At 42.5% G+C, this 22,777-nt stretch overlaps 1 protein-coding gene across 6 annotated transcripts in view; it reads right to left on the reverse strand.

Annotated features, from left to right (window-relative positions):
- Positions 1-285: 285 nt before the first annotated feature.
- kank3 (KN motif and ankyrin repeat domains 3) overlaps positions 286-22,777 on the reverse strand; it is a 29,101-nt gene continuing 6,609 nt past the window's right edge. For 3 of the 6 annotated variants that reach the window (XM_086224436.1, XM_086224437.1, XM_086224438.1), the window contains 11 exons: positions 13,351-13,425; positions 12,141-12,221; positions 9,844-11,628; positions 9,460-9,556; positions 8,870-9,094; positions 8,576-8,666; positions 6,947-7,166; positions 6,544-6,686; positions 4,529-4,729; positions 1,840-1,941; positions 286-1,241 (listed from right to left, as the gene is read on the reverse strand). In XM_086224436.1, the coding sequence (XP_086080562.1) occupies positions 1,182-1,241; positions 1,840-1,941; positions 4,529-4,729; positions 6,544-6,686; positions 6,947-7,166; positions 8,576-8,666; positions 8,870-9,094; positions 9,460-9,556; positions 9,844-11,628; positions 12,141-12,177 (2,961 nt within the window). In that variant the 5' untranslated portion in view covers positions 12,178-12,221; positions 13,351-13,425 and the 3' untranslated portion in view covers positions 286-1,181. Of the gene's footprint in view, positions 1,242-1,839; positions 1,942-2,166; positions 2,232-4,528; positions 4,730-6,543; positions 6,687-6,946; positions 7,167-8,575; positions 8,667-8,869; positions 9,095-9,459; positions 9,557-9,843; positions 11,629-12,140; positions 12,222-13,350; positions 13,426-22,777 lie in introns of those variants that run through there. The other 3 variants (XM_086224439.1, XM_086224440.1, XR_015119253.1) reach the window with 2 other exon arrangements.

A 22,777-nucleotide genomic window follows, 5' to 3' on the forward strand; every position in this document is an offset into this window, starting at 1 on the left:
ACTCGCGTGTTCTAACGTGCGCTCGGTTACAGTGACACACATATCGGGTGTTACCGACACGCTCCTCAGTCACTGTTTTAAGATATTAATTTCGATACAATGAATGCCTTAACTTACCATCATCCATGTGACTTTTGGGGTTTTGTTGTGGTTTATGACAAAAATAATGATGGCACTATACATTGAATACATCAGACTGCGTTTAGCTTTTCCACAGATTTCCACTGAACAGATAGAAATACACAGTTTTAACTGGGGAAAAAAAAATAGCACTTTGCATGAGCCTTTATGTAAATATGTTTATTTCCACCATGGAGATACAAATATATGTGTGTACTGTATTTATATGGACATATAATGGACAGACTGTTAGTGCAGCAGACTATGAAAGTGAGAAGGTTCACAGATCAGTTAAACAGTCAGGGTTTTCCCTTCCTGTTGAACTCAAAGTTGAATATTCACCTTTGTTGAATATTCAGGTTTTATCTTTAAAAAAAAAAGAAAAAAAGAGAGTAAAATGTGCACAGAAAGATTGCAAATTCGCAAGTTTTTTTGTTTGTTTGTTTGTTTTTTAAAAAACCCAATAATCTAAAAGGTGCCATAAAACTCACTCAGTACATCCTCTCCGGGCTGTGCCACTGCTGTATGAAAACAATCCGGAGAAAACTCTGCCATGACAGGAAGACAAAAGGGAAACACACACACTTCCAGCCACTGATGCACATCTCCAGACAGGCACAAGTAGTCAGTAACCAGGTTTATGGAAGCCAGCCTTGACACGTCATCACTACTGAATACTTGATGTTCCAGTATTTATTATGTGTACAATAAGAATAACCAAATTTCAAAACCAGAATATAATCAGAAACCCAGGGATAATTGATGCACTTCAAATGATGTGTGTGAAATATACTAGTGGAGTGCAAATAATCAGTGTGATCTGGTGTCACAGAGAAATCAAGCGATGGCGACCTCAATTAGACATGCTAGGAGCTCGTATTAGTCAAGTATATAATACAACCTTTCACAACTTTTGTGGAAAAATAACATTCTCATATTAACAATACTTTAAATGCAGGACATATGGCAATATATAAATACATATATATTTAGTTCAATTCCAGTGGAGCTTTTCACAGCTCAGATCCAGTTCTGTTTGCTGGTCTGTCTGCCTCAGTGAGTCACTCTGCAGGCCAAGGCTTGTGGGGGCTCGGTGGGCTCCGCGGGGCCTTTGGACTCCCCTGAAAGACACGACGTGACAGCAAAGCTGAGTTAATGAATCTTAAGGGGAAAATAACAACACAAAGGGTATTTCTGTAATGCCTGTAAACTAAATGTAAACTGTAGTGTAGCGAGGCCTGTAGGGGGCAGCAGTGCACCTCTAGTCAGTCTCGCCCACACCCAAACTAAAGCCTGGAGCTTTACTGACCCTCTCCGCTTTCAACACTGGAGTCACTGTACAGTTATTTTGTGAGCATGACCTCCACTGACTTCTGCTTGCTTGGATTTAGCAAAAACTGCAACTCTTCATAACCCCTTAATTATGCAATATAAGAAACTGAACTTTTGACTCCTTCAAGCTGATATTTGTTTCCTTCCAGCATTTGAAACTTAAGAGGAAAAAAAGCAGCAGGCAAAAACTGAGGGTGGCCAATAGTTTTCTGGATCTCGGATTGACTTTTACAACAGGTGACTGTTTCACTGGTTTGGTTTAGTTAATATTACTCTCATCATGATTAAACAATGACCTGAGATGACATCTGTTATGATTTGGCTCCTAAAGTCCCTTGAGTTGTGTCTGTGTGGGAAAATTTGCACAAATCAGCAACAACAACTCACCACAGCAGTCTGAGATTTTGCATAGTTCATGTGGGCGTAGAGCAGCACAGCCGTATCATTGTGAGACGCCTCCAGTGCGATGGAGAGAGCATTGCTGCCATCCTGCAGGGGGGGGGGGGGGGGGGGGGGGGGCAGAAATGAAAAATGAAAAACTAAAGAGGATGAAGGGCTTTGCAGTTGCAAATGGACTGCGTGATTGTCATAACACGCTGTACTTGATGAACGTTACATCACTTTCATGATGGCTACACACTTTGTGTTTTTTTCCAGTTACTAGATAAAAGGTATCAAGCAGGAAACAACATGAACTGGTTCTTCAAATCTGACCTGATAAAACTTGGTGTGGACTAACAGAGAGAGTGAATCTTCATCTGCGTTCAGTGTGACTCACTCTGGTGGATATTAGGAGAACAAAATCAGCACTTTGGTATGTAACTTGTTCGATGTATTTCCCTGAGCCTGAGTCGGCTTCCTCCAGCTGCTCTGGCTTCCTCCCTCAGACCAAAACACATGCAGTTAAGTTTAATTTCCTCTAAAGTTCCTGTACGTGTCGACCCTGAACCGTGTCAGCTGGGATTGGCCCCAACCCCCTGTGGATTCACAGAATAGCAAATGAATGTACTGAACATCTAGAAAATAAAACAAAGACGGGGATAATATTTTATTCTCACTGGGAAATGTCAGTGTTTACATGTTGAGGGTGTATTAGTGTTGGTTTGATTAAGCTTTTGATTATAGAATATTGAAAAATTGAAGCAAAAGTTTCCAAGGCACAACGTGACATCTTGGATTTGTATTAACCAAAAAGCATATTTTTAAAAAATCTGCTTTCATTCTGCAAAAACAAAGAGAAGCAGCAAATAACTCTTTAACTGGTAAATTAATAAAGAAAGTGCTTGTTATTTTACTGCAGAGGCAACTACAATGATTGATCAAATGTCATATTAAAATCTTGATTGATTAATGAACTAATTGCTTCAGCCCAAGAAGTGACATCATACCACTTTATACAGCCTAGAGTTGTGGAAAATTACTGGGAAACACCTTCAATCTCAGATGAATGATGCTGGAGTCGCTTCCAGTGACTCATTTTCTTCTCCATCTGAGCTCGACATCCAGAGACTAAGCTGCCTAGCATGGTGTCGCGAACAGTCTCCCACTGTCAAAACTTCCCAGGTGGCACCTTGACAGCTTTTATGTTCAGAACATGTTAAGACGTAAACCTAATAAAAACAGTATTCGGCTAATTCAACGGGGATGATTTCATTCCTAAGACCGAACCAAAGAATGTCACATGGCAAGTCATAAATCACATGCAGACTGGCAGGGAAGCAGCTACATGTTAAAACTGCAGTCGTGCTCTTCTTTGTTTTAGGAAGACTGGTTGGGGGGTGGGATGGGGTTTTCCCATCATCCCCCTCAGTCCAGCTGTGCTGTGTGAAACACAATCCAGAAGCAGCCGGCTGATTCTGGCACAGATGTGAACGCTGAATTATCTGTCTGTCTGGCTGAGGTTCAAGTATCCAGACAATCCACTGTAAAATCACTTTAAAACATGAGGTGAGTGCAGATGAACAAAAGGCAAGAAACACGAGAGCAAGCGATGGGTTTCTCCCTCATGCATGCTCTGCTGACACAGGCAAAATCCACACTTTGACTTTACAACATAGTAGGAGGTATCAAAGGATTCATTTGTACACCCCAGACCTTTTTAAGACTCTTATTCTTTTAAGGACAGGACTTAATTGTCGTGTGCTTGTGTGTGGCTCATGTGGTTAAATATGCGGAGGACAAGCGACTGCAGGGCATAGTGTCTGAAATCTGCAAGTCGGCAAACCAGAGGAGTTGCGGCTTTTTAATTCATCCCCTGAGGGTTTGTGAGTAGCCCACAGATTGTGTTTCCTGTAAACAAGCACTGATTTGAGAAGACGACAGACCAAACTAATCTCATCATGGTTTCTTAGCTTTCAGTCCATCTTGCTAAAACACTGAGAAAACTCAAAAAGAAAAGTTATTGACAAAGAGAGGAAAGTAAATCGACCAATTTCCCGCGAGGGGTTGTTTCCTGAGCTCGGATTAAGTTGAACTGCAGATGTGAACACTCTCCAATGTTTTCAGTCGCTGGCTTGAGCTAAAGGTTCAGAACAAGCAGACATGTAGACTGAGACAGGATCATGAACAGTGTTAGTTGGGATGTTTTCAGACGCCAGAATACTGCAGATCAGGTTATAAGACCTTTAAATCTGGGGAAATCATCAGTGTTTATTTACTTATGATGGGACATTAAACGGTAAAAACTTGAGCCTTATTCTTGGGGGGCTGATGCAGATTATTCAAGAGTAAAAAATTATTCTGATGTGATTGCATTAGCTTTATATTAAGAGACAGTGTGTTAATTCAATGTACCGAAGAAGTGAGAAGTAAAAGTATCCACGATGCATTGTGGCCTTCAAGACATGTCCTTAGTTACATTTAATAAATTATGTGTGACAAATTCATTGCATGTCTTGCGAATAAAAATTTCCATATCAGTGCACATATTGCCAATATCCATAAAACTGCAAACAGCCATTACTGACTGTTGGATTCATGTACAAATATCAGTTTGCATTACAAGTAAGTCACACGGCCACGTATGTGCCTGAGTCATCGCATTCAACGAGCCATAGTTCAAAAATGAAAGCCTTACATTGTCAACGATGGAAATGTCACATCCTGGTTGTTCCAGAAGAAGTTTAACGATTTCAGCTCGCCCGTGTTCGCTGGCACACATCAGAGCTGTGGACCCTTCGTCGTCCTGCACGTTGACATCAGCGCCGCACTCCAGAAGCGCCCGCACCATCTCCTGCCGACCGTGACTAACAGCCAGCATCAGCGCCGTCTGGCCAGCCTGCAGTGGTCAAGAATTAGAGAAAGAGCTTGTTACGTGGGCCGATCCATTAACTGCTGAGAGGAGACAGCATCCAGAAGTCCTCTCAGCAGCACAAAATCACCTACTGATGCTAAAACTGGTGTCCCAGGACGGGAAATAACGGGAGTGAGATGGGATGGGACGGGAATGAAACATTTTGGCTTTAACTAGACATTACACAGAAATGCATTTTCCCCTGTTTAAATATTAGATTGTTTTTTTGGGGTTTTTTTTATTGCTACATCAAAATTCCAACACATTGCAACCAGCACTGTACCACAGCAATCTTGAGAGACTGTAGTGGCTTAAGTGTCTCGTTTAGGAGCATTTCATTATGCAGCAGCCATTTGTTTATCTAGAAACTCCTTGTCAGTGAAGGGGCACAAATTAGTGACTTGCCCACAACAAGACTCTCCTGCCCTTCAGGCTGCTGCTACTCTCAACATTCCTCAAGGTTAAAAAAAACAAAACAAAAACATGGAATACGACAATGGAACTTTCTAAAAGCTTAAGTTGTCATACAATTTCAGTTCTCTGAAAAGGTATAAATACACCTTCAACTCTTCCACAAAGTCACATTTAAATTCCACTTTTTGAGCCACCAATGAAAAAAAAAAGAAACCACGTAACTTTCCAGCGCAAAAAAAGAAAAAAACTTCACATGAAATAGTATGAATTAAATATCATTGCGTGTCTTGTGTTTTGTTCCTCACAGAATCAACAAGCACAAGTAATTGGATTTATAGTCAGTGATGCTATAAATTCAGGGTCCTATGACTTGGCGCTGCCAGAGTCTGTCAGGCGCTGTGCCCTCACACATACAGTACACAACCTGATTGAATCAACCCAACCACACAAACAGATTCTCACGGATGTCACGTTAGGCTACACTCCCCCCTTTAATCCGATTGAGCTAATAACAAATACGTTTTCAAGGTTCTGGACTCTTCAGACCATGAGATTATGAGCTGTGTAATAAAGAACTCTGCGCACTTTGCACGTGTGTTATACTGGAACATGGTTACATCACAAAGCCATGCAATAACATTATTTCTGAAACAGAACAAATGCTTCCCCACTTCTGCACATTGCTTAGCATGTATATTCATATCATAACCTCATCCCACTGCTTGTTAACACATGACTAAGTAGAAGTGAAGCTTGAGTTTTTCCCGACATGCAGGCCAGCAGATTGCTGGGCGACTCCGCTGCCACCATAGTTGTGTGAATTAGAGGGTTTTGGATACCATGAAATGAAATATCCAGTGCATGTAGCACCAGTTTTAAAATATATTTTTGTTGTTCGAGTGCATAAAAAACCCTGTTCTTCTACTTTTGAACGTCTTGTGTTCAAATCCCTCTAGATTCACTCATTCATTTATTAATTGGCTAAAGCTTTCAATGGAGCAGAGTCAAGAATCCCAAGCTCTTGTTTATGACACATGCTGGTCATTCACTTTTATTCGGCCCTCTCTCTTTTTTTTAAATTTGGTACTGTATCTTTGCATATCACGTCAAGTCTGTTTTCCTATTTAACAGCATGTGGGGAAAAATGCTTTTGCTGGAATTTTTTCTTTTCAGAAAACATCATGAACACACATGTTAACATATCAAAACCAGAAAGTACTCCATCATCGTGTGTTTGAAGTTCATGTGGCTTTTTTTTTTTCTGACAGGCAGATACCAACAAAGCCAGAACAGAATCACTGCAGCGAGAGCGGCTGCAGCACATTCAAGCCTGGTCTAAAACAAGAGCAGCATAACTGACAGTGAAAGGAGAGAAGGTGACTTGCCTGGCTTGCCTTGGCGTTGACATTGCCCTTACTGAAGAGCTTCTTGACCACGGCCATGTCATCCTCCTCCTTCACAGTAGAGAGAGCAGCCAGCATGATGGCGGTGTAGCCCGCCTTGTTCTGTTTATCCACACAGCACACATCTGTACAGAGCAGAGGTGTAATCACTGGGATGACATACACATAAGCATATGTTTGTGTTTGAAATTGGGAGAATGTGCTGAAAATCACAATTAAATGCTGCTTACTAACTCTGCAAGTGGAAACATGCTGTGTGAAATGTTTTTACCAAGCATGAGTCTTACTCATGAGTGTACATGTGGCACGTAAATCAGTTGGATTATTGTCTGAACTAAGACTTTAGCCTGCAAGGTAACTGTGTGGCTCATCCTTGGCCCCTGACCTGTGTCCAGCAACAGTCCCACTACACCGAAGTTGGAGTGTGAGACGCTGTAGTGGAGAGCTGTGTTGCCGTTGCCATCGGTCATGTTGACTACGTGTTCCAGCAGGACCGCGGACACCTCAGTGAAAGCCATCAGGTAGTCAGACACCCGCGACGTCTGAGCCATTTTAGCACTGGAGATACGGAACCACTCCAGCTGGACAGTGTGAGTGCTGGAGAGCTGCAAATAAAGATGGGAATAATTGAGTGGACTCACTGAACAAAACGGACAGATAGAATCTAGTTTCAACATAAAACTTAACATAAGACTGCATTCACAGATAAGAGTTTTTAATGCTGTTTTTCCATCCATTTGTGTAAAGTAGTGGTTCCCAACCTTTTCCAACTAAGGGCCCACTTTAAAGTCTCAAACATTTTCACAACCTTCCTGTAATTACATTTCCACCCCCAATAAAAAAAAAAAAAAACTATTTTGGAAATTATTTGGCAGCGCACGGCGGCACAGTGGTGCAGTGTTTAGCACTGTTGCCTCACAGCAAGAAGGTTCCAGGTTCAAGTCCTGGCTCCAGCACGGGGTGCTTCTGTGTGGAGTTTGCGTGTTCTCACTGTGTCTGCGTGGGTTCCCTCCAGGTACTCCGGCTTCCTCCCACAGTCCAATTGGATACTCCAAACTGACCGTAAGTTTGGCTGTGAGTGTGAATGGTTGTCTGTCTCTATGTGTTGGCCCTGACACGGACTGGTGACCCGTCCAGGGTGAACCCCACCACTCGCCCGAAGGCTTAACAGGATAAGCAGTAGAAAATGAATGGATGGATTTGGCGGCCCACTTGCAATACCTTCACCATGGCCCACAGGTTGGGAATCACTGGTTAATAGAAACACCGCAACTTAAGGGGAAAGGTGCGTATTTGTCATTCACCCCAGAGCCAGACAGCTGTGTGTGCAGTAGGAGGCCAGAATCCCACAGTCTGACGACTAGTTAGCTTAGCACAATGAATGGTAGCAGATTATAAATCAAGCATACCTCAATTAATCAAAAGCAAGCAAAAAAAATGTTTCTCCCAAACAGTCTTTGCATGGGTTATTATAACTTGTGTTATGAAATAACAATATAAAATTAGAAGACATTTAAATTTTTGAATTATAGAACTACAACTATTTTTCTAAACTTTCCTTTCTTGTGCTAAGCTAACTAGCAGTTTGCCAGTTTCTAATGGTCTCACCTCCCTAAGAGGAGAGAAGGACATCTATCTTCTCGTCTGGCTCTGGGAAGACAGCAAATGAGTATTTCTCAAAAAGTTGCTGTGTTACTTAGAGTTAAAAATAATTTCCTTTTTTTTTAGAATTTATTTTACTTTTAACCCAACATTCCACTGGACATTAAGGGGAGTTCTGTATAGCCTCTGCTAATCATCCAAACAATGATTCAGTTGCTGTTTCTCGGTCAACATTCCCTTGTAACTGTTTCGTGAAAATCCTGAGGGTTAAATGTTTGCTGAGCCAAAAACATGCCGAACAGATCAAGAGCTTTCATCAGCTTGAATTATCGCAGTATGATGATCCAGCGCTGCTTCTTATTTTGCATCATTCTGGTAGTAAAATGGATTGAAGAAGCATGCAGGGACGCACCACTTCCTTACTCTTCAGTGTTTTGCCGTCATCGTTTAGGTGATTCTTCAGAATGAGGCAGGCTTCACGCATTTTTGAGCTCAACTCAAACCTGTGATGGACAAACAGTTTGGAAGTTGAGAGTGCAACATTTCCCTTTACAGATGAACATTTTAGAACTGACACGTTAAAGTTCTTTTTATGTTGACCTGTGTGCAAAAAACGGATTATTCTTTTTGAAAACATCTTTTTGATCAAAAAGCCTGCCACAATCTATATGGAAATACACAATGCATTGAAATAGAAACAACATACTTCTCTTTGACGCCATCAGATGAATAATTTGCTTTCAGAGTTTCCTCATCTGTGTCACTCTCGTCCAGGTTGACGTTTCTTTCCTCCTCCGATGTCTCTTCCTCCAGAGCTGCGTCCTCCTCCTCTGTGCTGTCCAAGCATTCACCTTCTCCGCTTTCTCCAGAAGAACTCCCATCTTCCTCCTCCTCTTCCTCCTCTTCTTCTTCACTGGATGTGGATTCATACCTTGAGGATAGAAACATTTGCTAAAAAAAAAAACCTTGTACAGTTAATGTACTTGGGTTAGAGTGTGACCATCTAGCCTGGGATAAACAATCCCTTTTCCTACTAACGTAATGCAGCCTACAGTCCCGTCATCAACTACGAGAACCAATCAGGAGCTGCATTACTGTTGGGTGTCAGACGAGAAGTTAGAACGTAGTCCTGATTAGTTTGAATGGTTCTAGATTGGAGGGGATTCAGACGTAGCTGCAGAGCTCAACTTTTGCGCTCCCAAGATACCGATGGTCTCACCAGGCTATCGACTATCTGCTGCCCTGATTTTTATTTTTACTGTGGTAGAAAATAAAGTCGGGTTTAATATTACCCACCCGCCATTCAGAATGCCAACGAACTGAAGGCTCTTCTTGCCAGTGGTCCGAATCTCTCCTGAGCCATCTTTTCTCTTCATGATTGATTTCAGCATGCCTGTCTCCATTAAGGAAGAAGGTGGATCAAAGAATAGTTTGAACAAAGAGCACATATTTCATACATGACACAATGTCTTCTCAGCACACAAGACTATGTCATCAGTTGTTGTTTATGGTCTTAGAAGTTTAGTCTACTTGCCTGTCCTCAGGTGTTAAAACAACGCTCTGTAGATTTGCAAATCCTATCAATGTCGCGTCAAAGTCAACTTTCTGTCCTCATCAAAGGCAACATTTGGTTCTAATTTCAAGCGCATGTAAATCTGCAATGAAGACTGCAGAACATACCCGTCTGGATGCTGCAGGGTGCTGTCATGTCTCCTTGGTCTCCGTCTTTCTTCTCACCCAAACTGACCACTTCTTCTGGCGAGACCTTGTATTCGGCAATGGTCAACTGCCTCTTCTTTGGCAGAGGAACTTTCTGGTCTTCAGTCTTTTCACCAAACAAATTCTCCCACTGGCAACCAGTACTGACCATTGCAACTGGAGCTGGTTTTTCTGGTATCATCACAGCATCAGTTTGGGTGCCCTTTTCAGTCAGATCGGCTGAAAATCCCTCACCTACACATGCGTCACTCACCTCTGGACAGCACAAAACAGCAACATCCTTTAATGCAGAGGACACCGTCTCTGTTGGGGCATTCTTCATGTCTGGTTTGGCAAGAACCCCCTTTTCAAATGTGACTTTGGATGTTCTCTCCTCAACGTGGGCTCTGAGAATTCCCAAATCTTTATCAGCCACACTTACCCGGCTCTCTAGAGTCATGATTGACTCCTGCTGGAATTTAATTGTGTCCTGTAAGGTTTCTATCTCATGCTGTGCCTCAGAGGTCAGCCCAAGTAGTGACTCCATAACCCAAACCCCAGTTTCCTCGGTCTCCACTCTGGTCTGTACTCCTGCCTCATGAACCTGAAGGGTTTCTGTTCCTGTGCCTTTCTCACTAACGTTCACCTCGGTGCCCTCTGAAGCATCTTTCACACCATGGCTGTGGTACAAAACAACAGAATCCATTGGCATATCACTCCCAACAGCCACTGATATCTTCTCAACAACTTTCTCTGGAGCTTTTAATACAACTTTAGCCGAGAGCTCTGCTGTTCTCCCCTCCTTCCCCTCAAATTTCTCAGTCAGCCTTTTCAACTCCCCAGATTTTCCAGGGCTTTTGTGACCTGGTGAGGTTGGTGAAGGTAATCGACTGTGAAGATTGGGTTTGGTTTGGGGGGTTTCAGTGGTTTGGGTGGAGGATTCTGTAGACTGTTTCTGCTGCTGAGCCACCTCCATGGCTACTTTCTTCTCATTCAGGGCCAATAGGAGCATGTCTTTCTCTGCACGGAGTTTGGACACTTCTTCCTCGAGTGCTGGAACACCCTTTACTCGTTCCTCCATCTCCTTCAGTTGCTTCAAGGCTGTAGCCATCTGCTCTCTAACTGTTTGCAGCTGGCTGGGTGGGACGGGAGTCACTGCCGTGCCAGCAGCTGGGGTGCTGCGCCCAGAGGTCTGGGGACTGGGTTTAACCCAGCTACTCAGCAGTGGCTGAGATGTTGTAGAGGCCAAAAGTTGCTTGGGAGGATCTGCAAGCTGAAATCGCCCACCATTCTGATGCTGGTGGCTCTGCTCCTGCTGTAACCGCCGGCTGGTTTCCAGAAGAGTCCGTTCAACTCTGGGGTTACGTTGAGGGGGTGGGGGTGGCACTTTGGCTCCAGCAGACAGAGGAGGAACACTGAGGAGGGTAACAGGGGAAAGGGAGAGCCCCTCACAGGGCGCCGAGCCAAGGCGATTGCGTGGTGGCGGTGGCGGAGGAGCCCTGCCATCCTCACTACCAGGGGAAGCAAGAGATTCAGTAGATGTCCAGCCACTGGTGCGCCCCCCCACACTCCTCTGGGAGAGTTTAAGACCTCGTCCTGTGCGCCGGGAGCTGACAGGTGCCCGGCGAAGATTGTTTCCACTCTCTATCTCTTCTACATATTTGAGGAAGTCCAGATCAAGCTGGAAACCATATGGTGTTTGGACGGAGTATGACCCCGGCTGGTCCGCTTCTTCCTGACTAGAGTAGTGGAATGAAGAGCCCAGATCTGTAACAAAAACAGGTGTTTTTAACATAGATTCTCATCTCTATTCAGACACAGATGGAGTGAGAGGAACCAAATTGACATCAAACATAAAGTCCTCCTCTTTAGGTTTTTAAAAATGATGTGGCAAGAGTTTGCAACCTGCAAAGACTCGCATTTGAGTCTCAGTCTGGATCTTTGAACAACAAAAAAGCGATGGCTGGTCGTGGGAAGGGACAAAAGGTGACAAGAAAAACTACGTCTCTAAAAGAAATAAAATTCAAAAACAAAATGCCATATAGACATGAGAATTTCCTTGTAGTAATATATCCAACTGGTCACTTGGTACATTTTACATTACTACCTTCAGTTCACAGTATCCCTAACAGCCAATACACAAAATAGTTTCAGTATTCCACAACTTATTGAAGCTAGTTTAGGTCTTTAAAGTCTGTCTACAGTACAAGTGTTATTTCCGAAGGCATTTACGGATTTGACATTTAAAAATTTGAAGAACATATTCATGCATTTATTACCAGGAAGCTTCGGGTTGACTTGCACCGACTGAGTCATTTTTCTGGACCTTTCAGCACACACAGCTTCAAATCAACACCTGGCTGAGAAAACACACAACGTCATGAATGACACAGAAGGAAAAAGGATGCAATGTCATATAGAGGGGGAAAATGTAGCTTTCCTTTTGACATTCAACAAGTGTCAACTTGTGATTTCATTAAGAAATTATACTGTAAACATAAAACATAAAAGTAAATACAACATCTCTAAAAGAAGTATGAACTACCTAACTTGGTCTCTCACTTCAACGGAGGACACAGACGTAACCTTTATAGGAGCCGTAAATTTAATCATAAAGTGCAGTAAAGCCTGAAAAAGTTTATGTGTTTTGTTATGGCTTGTTGGCTCATGTGACAGCCTGTGACTGAATTCAAGAGGGTGAAATCTTTCTGTCAAAGATAGAGAAGTTCTCTTAGATTTATCTGTTGCTTGCTTTTCCTCTTCAGACCTTTTCAACATTGCCACTGACATCATCTGTACCTCTGAGCAGCTGCATTCTACCATCCTTACTTGTGGTTTCTGGAGCGTACACAGGATGACTCTCTTTAAGAGACGATGACAACCTACTCAGGGTGTACATACATGTCTTTTAAGCGTGAGCTCGTGTGTACCGTGTGTGTGTTTGTAGATACTGCCGGCGCACTGTGTAGATAGACGTCAGGGGAAATACCTCAGATCGAGTCAACAATAAAGAGTTGAACAATGTCCAAAAACTACAAGGCCACTGCTCTATTAACAGCAATCACACATTACTGTAAAACTACAGAATACATCCACCACACCGGATTCATTCACCGGCTAACAATTTATTCCCCGCGTTTGTATAAACCAGGCTTCAAATCATATGTGGCGGCTATAGGATGGCAGCTGACTACGTAATTATTTATCTTTCGGGAGACAAACTTGATCTTACGGTTCGTTTCTCTGTTCAGTAGAAGTTACTTGACCATGTAAACAGCCTGACGCAAACAACCAAAGACAACAAATGTCTGCAATGATAAGAGAGCATGCTAATGGATAATGATAATGAATGGATATTTGCTGTTACACCAGCTATGGAAGGGGACATCCACATTACAATTTGACTTATTTCTACTTAAAAACAAATGCCAACAGAGTTCACACAACGTTTCTTTTGGCAGTTTGTTGGTGTGTAGAGGAGAAGCTTACGTCTCTCAGCCGCTCAGTGAATGATTCATGCAGCTGGAGTTCAGGCTGGTTCCCTCCACCCGGCTCCACGCAGCCCTGTGGACGGGATAGAGACCATCAAACATGCTGCCAGCATCGTGAAATGACACACCAGTTGGTGTAAAGGAAGAAATGAAAGAAAACTGAATAACTGAGTCAAGAAACATGAAGGTGCTTCCATTCAAGTGTGAGGATGAAAATGAGGTGAATCACACAGACATTACAGCCACCAGAGCGCAAAACATAAACAAAAGAGGTAATATTCCTGGAAGAAACGTATTCATCCGTCCAGTGGAGTTACACAGACTTACACAGCCTAAAGTGGCCAAACATCTGGATGGCGTTTTTTTTTTTCCTTTGTCATCCATCTGTTTTAACTGTATTTAGTGAGTGAGTGTTTGTGTTGTAATTGATTTGGTACTTGTCTGCTGGCCTGAGCTTCACATGTCCTAAACAGACACAAGAATGTTGTCGTTCATCCAAGACACTGGACAGACGGCAGTACGTCCTATCTCCTACAATGCCAACATGTATGAGGCTTAGAAAGCTGAAGTTGGCCAACAGTCGAGTCATGACACAACAGCTGGGGTGTCAACTACCTGTGTAAATCCCAATATGATGCTAACAAACAAGGCCATGATAACAACGGTAATTGTAAAATTTGTGCAATAAAAAAGGAAAAATAACAGCTAATTATGCATTCATAAAACAAGTGCCTCTTTAAAACACACACACACACACACACACACACACACACACAAATATTAACAACCTGTCCGAGGGGGGATTGAGGAGAATCCTTTAACAACATCGTCTGTTTCAATAAAAATATTAATATCTCATATCGTCGGGTCAAGATCGCAAGTCGAATGTTTTTGACCATTAAAGTGTCCATATTTTGATCCACCCCTACGGTCAATACTTTGCCAAAGCAAGAAGTCCAGGCCTGTAAAACAGAGACATTAACTGTAACAAAGATGGGAATCAAGAGCAGCTCCAAAATGTCCAAACCGTCGGCCTCCAGCCTCCATTCTTGCTGCCACTTTTCCTGATTGTTGCACATTAAAAAAACAAACAAACAAACAAACAAGGGCGATCTTCTCTGTAGGAATCATAATCAACGATGAAATTGGTATCAATAAATCATATAATTTTTCCATCTCTAGTAGCAGGTCCACCTGCACAACAACGAGGATGTGTGTAGGAGATAAATCGCTTCTACAATATGAACACACACAAAAAGTAACTTGTGTGTCTCGCACACAAAACATACATGAAGTCATTCATTTAGATCCAAACACACACTGATGTGTTTTTCAGCAGCCTGAGGCACATTCCTACCACATGCTGTTGCAACACACCAATCGTCCTTCTAGGGAACTGATAACCTATAAAGAGACACGCACACACGCCATCTATCAGCTCAGACAGGCAGTTTATTGTCAGCGTAAACATCACAAACCCCACAACAGTCAAAACACTAATTATCCCAAATTACATTTTGGGCTATATAACTAAAAATCCACAGTCTGAAATGGACAGAAAGTATGTCCTGTGACTGATAACAAGGATTCTGCACAGTTTCTTCTTATCAGCCGTTGCTCTGTTTCTCCTCACTGAGTCCGTCTGTTTATTCTCTCTTGGAGCACATGACCTTCGCCGCCTGGCCCAAACATGATGGGGGAACCTCACCTGAGAGTTTACTTTGGTCCAAACCAAAGTCACATCAATAATTCTTCTACCTGAGATCATTGTGTCTCACTGCTAATGTCGCATCTGAAGTCCAGTTGATTTTAAATTAGTTTGTCACCACACGGTCTGATTACACCTCCAGTAGAGCAGTGATGTGGTTTCTATCGACGTGCGTCCTGGAGCTTAAACAAACACATGTACCACTGCGATTTCAATGTGATGTCATTACTGGCACCCAGACACATTGATGGCTGCATCAGAGACACCGTCTACTTCATTTTTGGATGGCGGTAACACTTCAAGGAAGCACTTTCTATTCTGCTTCGACCAGAAAAACATGCATGGTGACGTCATTCTCCCAACAGTTTGCAGATATCACAACAAATCAGATGAGAAATGCAGTGCAGTTTGCAGGAATGTATTTCTGTGCATCTCTGTTACTTTAATATCGGGTGAGAGGACCTGACAGCAGCGTGGCTAAGATTTACATAACATTCAAATAATCTTGTAAACCTGAAGATAAATCTTCTTCATGTAAACACTAAAATTTGAAGGATGTTGAAAGGCAAAAATGAGGGAAAGCAACTAAAGAGAAAGACGGGTTCAACAAGTGGCACTCTGGTGTAGTCGCTGATCCATTAATCAAGGAAGTCTACATCGAGTCAAAAACTCTATCAAAGCAACACAGTGAAAGCACAGTGACACATCTTTTCCAAACTTGTACTTTTTTTTCCTTTTGCTTTTCTTTTAATGTCCTTCATTAACAAAAAATTTCTCCACCCCTCCTTTACCTACAGTACATACCCTCCTCCTCCTCCTCCTCACATGACTCTGGTTTCTCTCTTACCTCTCTCTCTCTCTCTCTCCACACACACACACACACACACACACACACACACTTCCCTCAGTTCCTCTCAAGCGTTTGCAGTTTTTCTCTGATTTGATGACAGACAGCAAATTACAGACTGCAAAGCGAAGATGCATTCCTTCACTTTACACCCCTGACCAGGAAAGACGGTGTAAAATAACACACAGACTGTATAAACACAATTGTTTGCCAACTTCAGTGACAGCTGGGAAGCACAGGTCAGGAAAATACTATCATACAAATAAAACACACACACACACACACACACACACACACACACACACACACACACAAAAACTCTCAATACACCACTTTAAAACCAGCATAAAGAGCACAAATGTACTCTCATTCAAAAGACTGCAGGTATACCGCTTTAATTTGGCAGCGTTATTTATTCATCCTTCCAGAGAGCCCAGGTCAAGAGGGCAGCACAAATAATTTCACTTGAAATAGTTTGAAATGTTAGAGGACAAAAGCTGAACATCAGTATCTGCCCTCATTGGTAAAAGCAATTTTTAAAAAAATGCTTCATTGTGTTTAATCAAGAGTTCTATTAAAAAAAATGTATTTTGTAGTTCATTCGGTGCTCATATGCAAAGGAGGGAAGAGTAGTTTCACCAAGCACAAGTGCCAAATGGAGACATTCAAAAAAAAAAAAACTGGATCTGGTCACGGACAAAAACTACATTGTTCCTCAGACTGATGTCAGACAGCGTTTGACTTCCACGTTTCAATGGAGACAAACTGGATGAACATGACTTTTGTGATACGGTTACGATGCATATTCCAAACATTGCACATTTAGCAGCGTTATCGGCGAAAATGTGAATCTAATTTATCATTGTTTATCAAAGTTATGTAATATTTTGGTCATTGGGCTATGGTGAACTGAGTCTTTTTTAGTAAATCAGTTGCAATATGTGAGTAAACTCAAGAGTTTACTCATCAGAAGCTCTTTAATGTTAAAATGTAAAAAAAAACATCACGACATCAATATTCTCAGACCTTTTCTGTTTCATGAAAACTTAAACTTCTGGCAAATTAAAAACTAGCATCCGTCGGTGAGAAAGTTGCACAGTTAATTGTAATATTCTAAAAAAATACGGCCAAGAAGACACAGTATCCAAATGATGGGAGCTGCAGTTTGTTTGATTGATGTGTCACTGAATGACAGTCGTGGTCTGGATCTCATGAGTGCTGGGTTACTGCGAGCGGATTTATGAGCAACTGGGATTCTAATTCACACATTAAACCCTTCAGATGAGAACTCCACTGACCAGAAATGTAGCACTGACAACTCAAATACAGGATCAGTACTTGGTGTTGGTCGAGTTTTTCCCTTCAGGCAGAGTAGGAACATGTGATGAGTGGAGAAGTCTCATGTTGTCTCAGAGAAATATGGGACACTTTCATGGAGACAAAATGTGCTGGTTGGAGGTTCGGGCATGTTTTGAAACTGTGACCTCATCTCCACCACCACCCTTTTCCCAAAAAGAGAAGCCAGAGAGACATAGAGAGAGAGAGAGAGACAGAGAGAGAGAGAGGAGGGAAAGAGGGAGGAAAAGCCAACATCCTCCCTCCTCACTGACAGCATCTTTAACTATCCGACTGTTTTACATGAGAAAACCCCCCATTGAGAAATCTGGACACACAGAGAGACACATAGAGAAGAGAGACACCATGCAAACACAGGCCTCCACCCTTTGATACATTCCACACATGCTCACAAACACTTACTGCAGAGGGCTTTCACTCTCATTTCTGATCCTGACTGAAGCGTTTGCGGGCTTAACTCATTTTTTTTTGTTTTTTTTTTTGCAATTATTGAGCTGAAGCATCGAGAAAGAAACAGTGGAGAATGACGCTTCCCAGCTCATTGAGAATTACTCATCATTTATATCTGGCATTGGATGAATCGTGTACTCAGTTGAAAGAAAACTGTAATTCCTAACATGTTAAATTTTTCTTATTCATTAATTTCTTGGACTTTAAACTTTCTACCAATTAGGCCTCCCATCAAAAACAGATCATTCAGCTGTTGGAATTTTGGTCAAATGACAAACTGCTAGTAAAGGAGCTTTAACTTCCTCTTAAAAAGGTCAAGAAAGAAATTGAGAGAATAAAAACCGAAAGATGTCACATGCTTGAGAAGCTCAGGACAATCACATGAAGGATGTTGTTCTTCGCAGGGTCAAGAACAAACTAATTTTGAACTTGTTTTCTGAGAAAGGAAACAGCACCTCAGTTCAAATGTTTTTGTAACCTTTCACCGCCATCACAAATACTCTTAAACCAAGATAATTCCTGAGTTAATCCCCAGTAGAGGTGACGAGCTCAAAAATACGGAGGCTGCATGAATGTCTCGAGCAAACAGACGCAAATTCACGCTTCACAAGGCCTCTCTGCTGCTGCTGAATCTCTATTTACTGAAGGGAAGTCAACGCTACTCCCCCAATAAATCCTCCTCATCGCCACAAACCCTCCATGCCCTAGCGGGAGACCTCCCATTGTCTCCCAGTAGGAACTGGGGGTGGTACGAGGAGGAGGAGGGTGGCAGGAAACCCATCGAGCCGTCCTGAAAGCTGCTTCCTGAAGGCAGCAGGAAAACACTGGAGAGAAGACAAGCAAAAGCTGAGCACTGAACAAATAGAAGCAGTGTGACATGAACACACACACACACACATCATGTTGAAGCCACTAACAGCAGAGCAGGGGGTGATATCACATGATGTATCGCTCTGAGGTTAGATAACTTGTTATCACTTCTGGCGAGGATTCCAGTGTTTTGTGGGCGGCGAGGCTCACACGCACCATAAACCTCTGTCATTTCAGTCTATTTACAGTTCTTATGCAGCCATTTCCTCCCTCCACATCAATCACACTCTGGCGTCACATTGCCAGCATCTTGTGTATCCCACTGTACCCAGAAGAAATCAATTTGAACCAGAAGTCAGGTTGACTTCAAACATCACATGCGTCTTGTCTCCCCTCCCTCTTCCTTCCAGCTCCTCCAACAAGCACAATCGAGCACATTCAGCCTCCACAATGAAGCATTATGCCTCTTTGGTGGCGACGCCGTTTTCTAAAAGTTTTGTGAGGCCTCGTTGTTTCTCTCCATACCAGAGCCCCTGCGCTCTCTCCTGGTTCAAAATGTCACTGTGTGAATTCAATCAAGTGGCTGGGGAAGTCTGACGGTTAGTCGGAGTTAAGATGTGAGCCTCTGAAGCAGCTGGTTGGACTCACATGAAGCTTCACATGGAGGATAAAAGGAGGAAGACGTCAACACATGCTGACATCCAGTGATATTTCATAAGCCAAATCCTGCTCTGAGCTGCCTCGGGTGTCACAACTCCTCAGTCTTCATTTGAAATGTTGCATGATGAAGCACTTCGTGCCTCAACCTCAGTCTACTTCAATAAGGGGTTTGAATTCATTGCTTTGCCCAACCCAATCAGTGGCATGTGAGCGGATGCTGCAGCTGTGGCGGTGAATATTCCTCACGTCTGAAGAAACACGGCCGTACCGGGACAATAACCAGCCTCGAGAGTCGTTCCCCTGCCATCCGTGCGCTGTCGTTCAGGGATGTGGCTTGGTGTTAGCAGCTATGAAGGAAGGATTTCATTCTCAATCCAATTATGCAACAATCTCACTGACAAAAGTCCTGACTGGTTGATTTTTTTTTTGTCCCGACAGCTGACCTGAGAACAGCGCCGCATCTATTTAAATTCCTAAGCAAATCAGAGATGAGTGGATCATTGTGCAAAACCTGAATCCTCAGCACGGACGTCTCAATGCGGGGGAATGTTTAGTCTTTAGAGGGATGCAACTAAGTTTTGGTTAATCATTTTGGTAATTTAGACATTAATAATACGCTTATGGTTGCTGGAATAGGAGCATCAGAAAAAGCCAAAGTCACCCATTAAAAATTTGATCTTGAAAATATTTTTTTCTCAGACTATCAATAATTACTAGTCATTTATTGACTGATTTAAAAGGCGAAAGATTTCAAGTCGACGTGTTCTTTTTAATGAATTATTATTCGCATCTTCTCTAAATTTCTGACTCAACGACATTTGGGAGCAATCATATTATCACCCTTGATGACGTGTCTACAATCGTCCGTCATCGTTTCATTGACAAAGCCAAGTTCAGGTCTTTTCAAGACTCTTACTTGTGTGTATTGAAATAGTTACGTGTCAGGAGAAAAACACCGCAAACTAAAAGAATCATAACATTTAATATCCTTTTAAAATTAATCTTAAATTGCCAAAAAGGAAAGGATTTTCTCCTCAAGTGTGAGGTGGGATCCAGTAACAACTCCCTGCATCTGTTGAGAAAGCAGGATTGTGGTTTTTCAAGCAGCTTCAAACTCAGACAGCTATAACCACAGAACCTAAAACCTGACAAGACATGAATGGATTCTTGGAAAAGCAACATTATATGTTTCTTTTTGGAAACAATGAAGTTGGCATCTGTTTACAGCTCAGAAAGCTTTGAGCTGGACAAGATTTATACCCCGACAGCAACATCCAGTCAGCCAGCTGAGGAGGTCCCATGCCTGTCGGCCCCTCCCTGAAACAAAGCAGGCTCACAAATCGAGTTCTCCCCAATTAGCCAGTTTCCAGCTCTGATGTCACGTGGCATTTCGGACCAAACATACCTTGTTTTCCATCTGTGGTGAGACACAAACTCCCCAGGCCTCCTTCTCCAACATAAACTGAATCTTTGTAGAAACTAAAAAATCTATTTGGCTTAGCAGCCTTTTTTCTCCCGACTGCTTTTCCATATTGACTGTAGCCCGCCCTCCCTCCCTCTCTCTCTCTCTCTCTCCCTCTCTCATTTCCTTTCTCTCTAATCACCTCAGCTCTTTGTGTTTTCAAGCTGAGCAAATAACAAAAGTAAACCAGCGTAAGCTGACCCAGATATCTGGTTCACAGAGTTGTGTTTATAGGAAGACCTTGACCTATTTGTCTCCTTCACAACAGTAGCAACCGGAGTCTCCAGATGTTTAACTACAGAATGACACCAGATGCTAGACGCTGCTGTTGGCTGCCCAGAAACAACAGAAATATGCATCTATTATCACGTTGTTTCCTGGTAGAAATTATACCAGCTCAGCATCTCTTTGATGGAGGTAATGACAAGGCAGCTGATGTGCGAAGGTCTTTGGAAACTCTTTGAAATGCCTCTGCAGGCTTGTGAAAATCCTGAGAAGACACACCGTCGTCACCTTGGAGATGCTCTCGGCTCCAGTGGAAAATATACGTTTGTGGACTCACAAACACGGAGCTCTGAATCAGCTCGGATCTGATTGTTGCTCCTGCTGTTGCGCTCAGACGCAGTTTCATGTCTGCCAGGCATAACAAACTTAATTGAACATAACTGCTGTGCACTCGACTCCTGCTAGATGATTTATCCAAATTGAAAAGGAGGCAGCTTGTCTGTTACTGCAATTACTGCATTTATTCTATCCATACATTTTATCACTTTCTCTTTCGCCGTCTCAGTTGTATTTTCCTCAATATCCTCATTTAAAGGAATCAGTAGAAATTCCACTGTGATAGAAATGAAACAGTTACTTTGGTTTTGTCTGAGGGCTGTCGTGAAGTCGCTGGTGTACCAACATCGTGTTAAGTGTGTGTGAGCTTTGAGTGACGCACTGACCGTCTGTGTGGGAGTGTTTATGTTCCTGACCTCACCAGAAACTCAACTTCATCCCACTATTCCTTCCCTTCAGTCTCACCTGTTCATCTCTGTATATGCCTGACGCAAAGTCAGGAAGATTCTGAGTTATGCTTCATCAAGTCGCGCCCCCTCTCTGGAATTTTTGTGTCATTTGCTTCATATTTACTTTGTAAATTAAGCAGCACCTCTTAATTTGGCGTTGGTTTCACACTGAGGTGCTGGATTTGTTTTATGAGTACTGAGCCATGGCGGGGGTTCCTTTACAGCAACATTATGTAGGTTTGCTACATTAAACGGTTCATGTGGTCAAATACAGGAAGCTCATTCATCAAATCTGCCAATATTAGAATTAGTAGAGTACTGCACTATTGTAACAGGATTTGAAGAGAAAAACTAATTTTTACAATAAAAACTTATCTGGTGCCCATACTTGAGTTTCTACTGTGACATTCTTCATGCTCAGGACTGATCTCATTTCTGTAACCGCCAATCTGGACCCGCAACCATTGTCACCAAATGCAGACAGCTAGTTTGACAGAGACTGAGTAACTAGGAGTTAAATAAGGATTAGTTTTTCTCTCCTTTACTCCCGCCTCAAAAAAAAGTCTTTAGTCTTTTTTTTTCTCCTCCACCATGAATTCCGAGCTAGCTTCTCGTACCCGGGCGCAGCACTACAAGCTAGCAGGAGATTCAAGTCCAGTTCGTAGCTTCAACGTTCGTAGCTCAGAGGAGGAATGAAAGAGGTACCATTCAAAATGATGCCACCATGAAAAATACATTCAAACTGTTGGTTGGAGCAAGAAATGCCGCATCATGTTGCTTCAGGACTTTTGAATGTGATTTATATAACAGCGCAGCTATGGATGGACACATGATGAAAGAATCAAGAGTTCAACAGCAGCACCAGAGCAGAAGAATAGGGAGAAGAACTAGCAGAACAGGATAAATGGGGATAAAACCTGCTATTAAAAGAATGCTTAACTGTTTTGGATTTGCATTTGTCAGCAAGTGTGGCTGCAGTGGGAAGAGAACGTGGCAGTGTTGGTGCCTGATTCTGCCTTCTTAAATGACTTCATAGGGCAGGGGTTCTTTTCCACAAGCACCTCTGAGTTAAACACAACATTTCTGCCATTATGAGCCAACGAACAGAGTTGATCTCTGTGT

This window comes from Aulostomus chinensis, chromosome 14 (genome assembly GCF_037954235.1).
Source record: "Aulostomus chinensis isolate RoL2024-O1b breed Wild chromosome 14, RoL_Achi_v1.0, whole genome shotgun sequence".
Classification (NCBI taxonomy): Eukaryota; Metazoa; Chordata; class Actinopteri; order Syngnathiformes; family Aulostomidae; genus Aulostomus; species Aulostomus chinensis.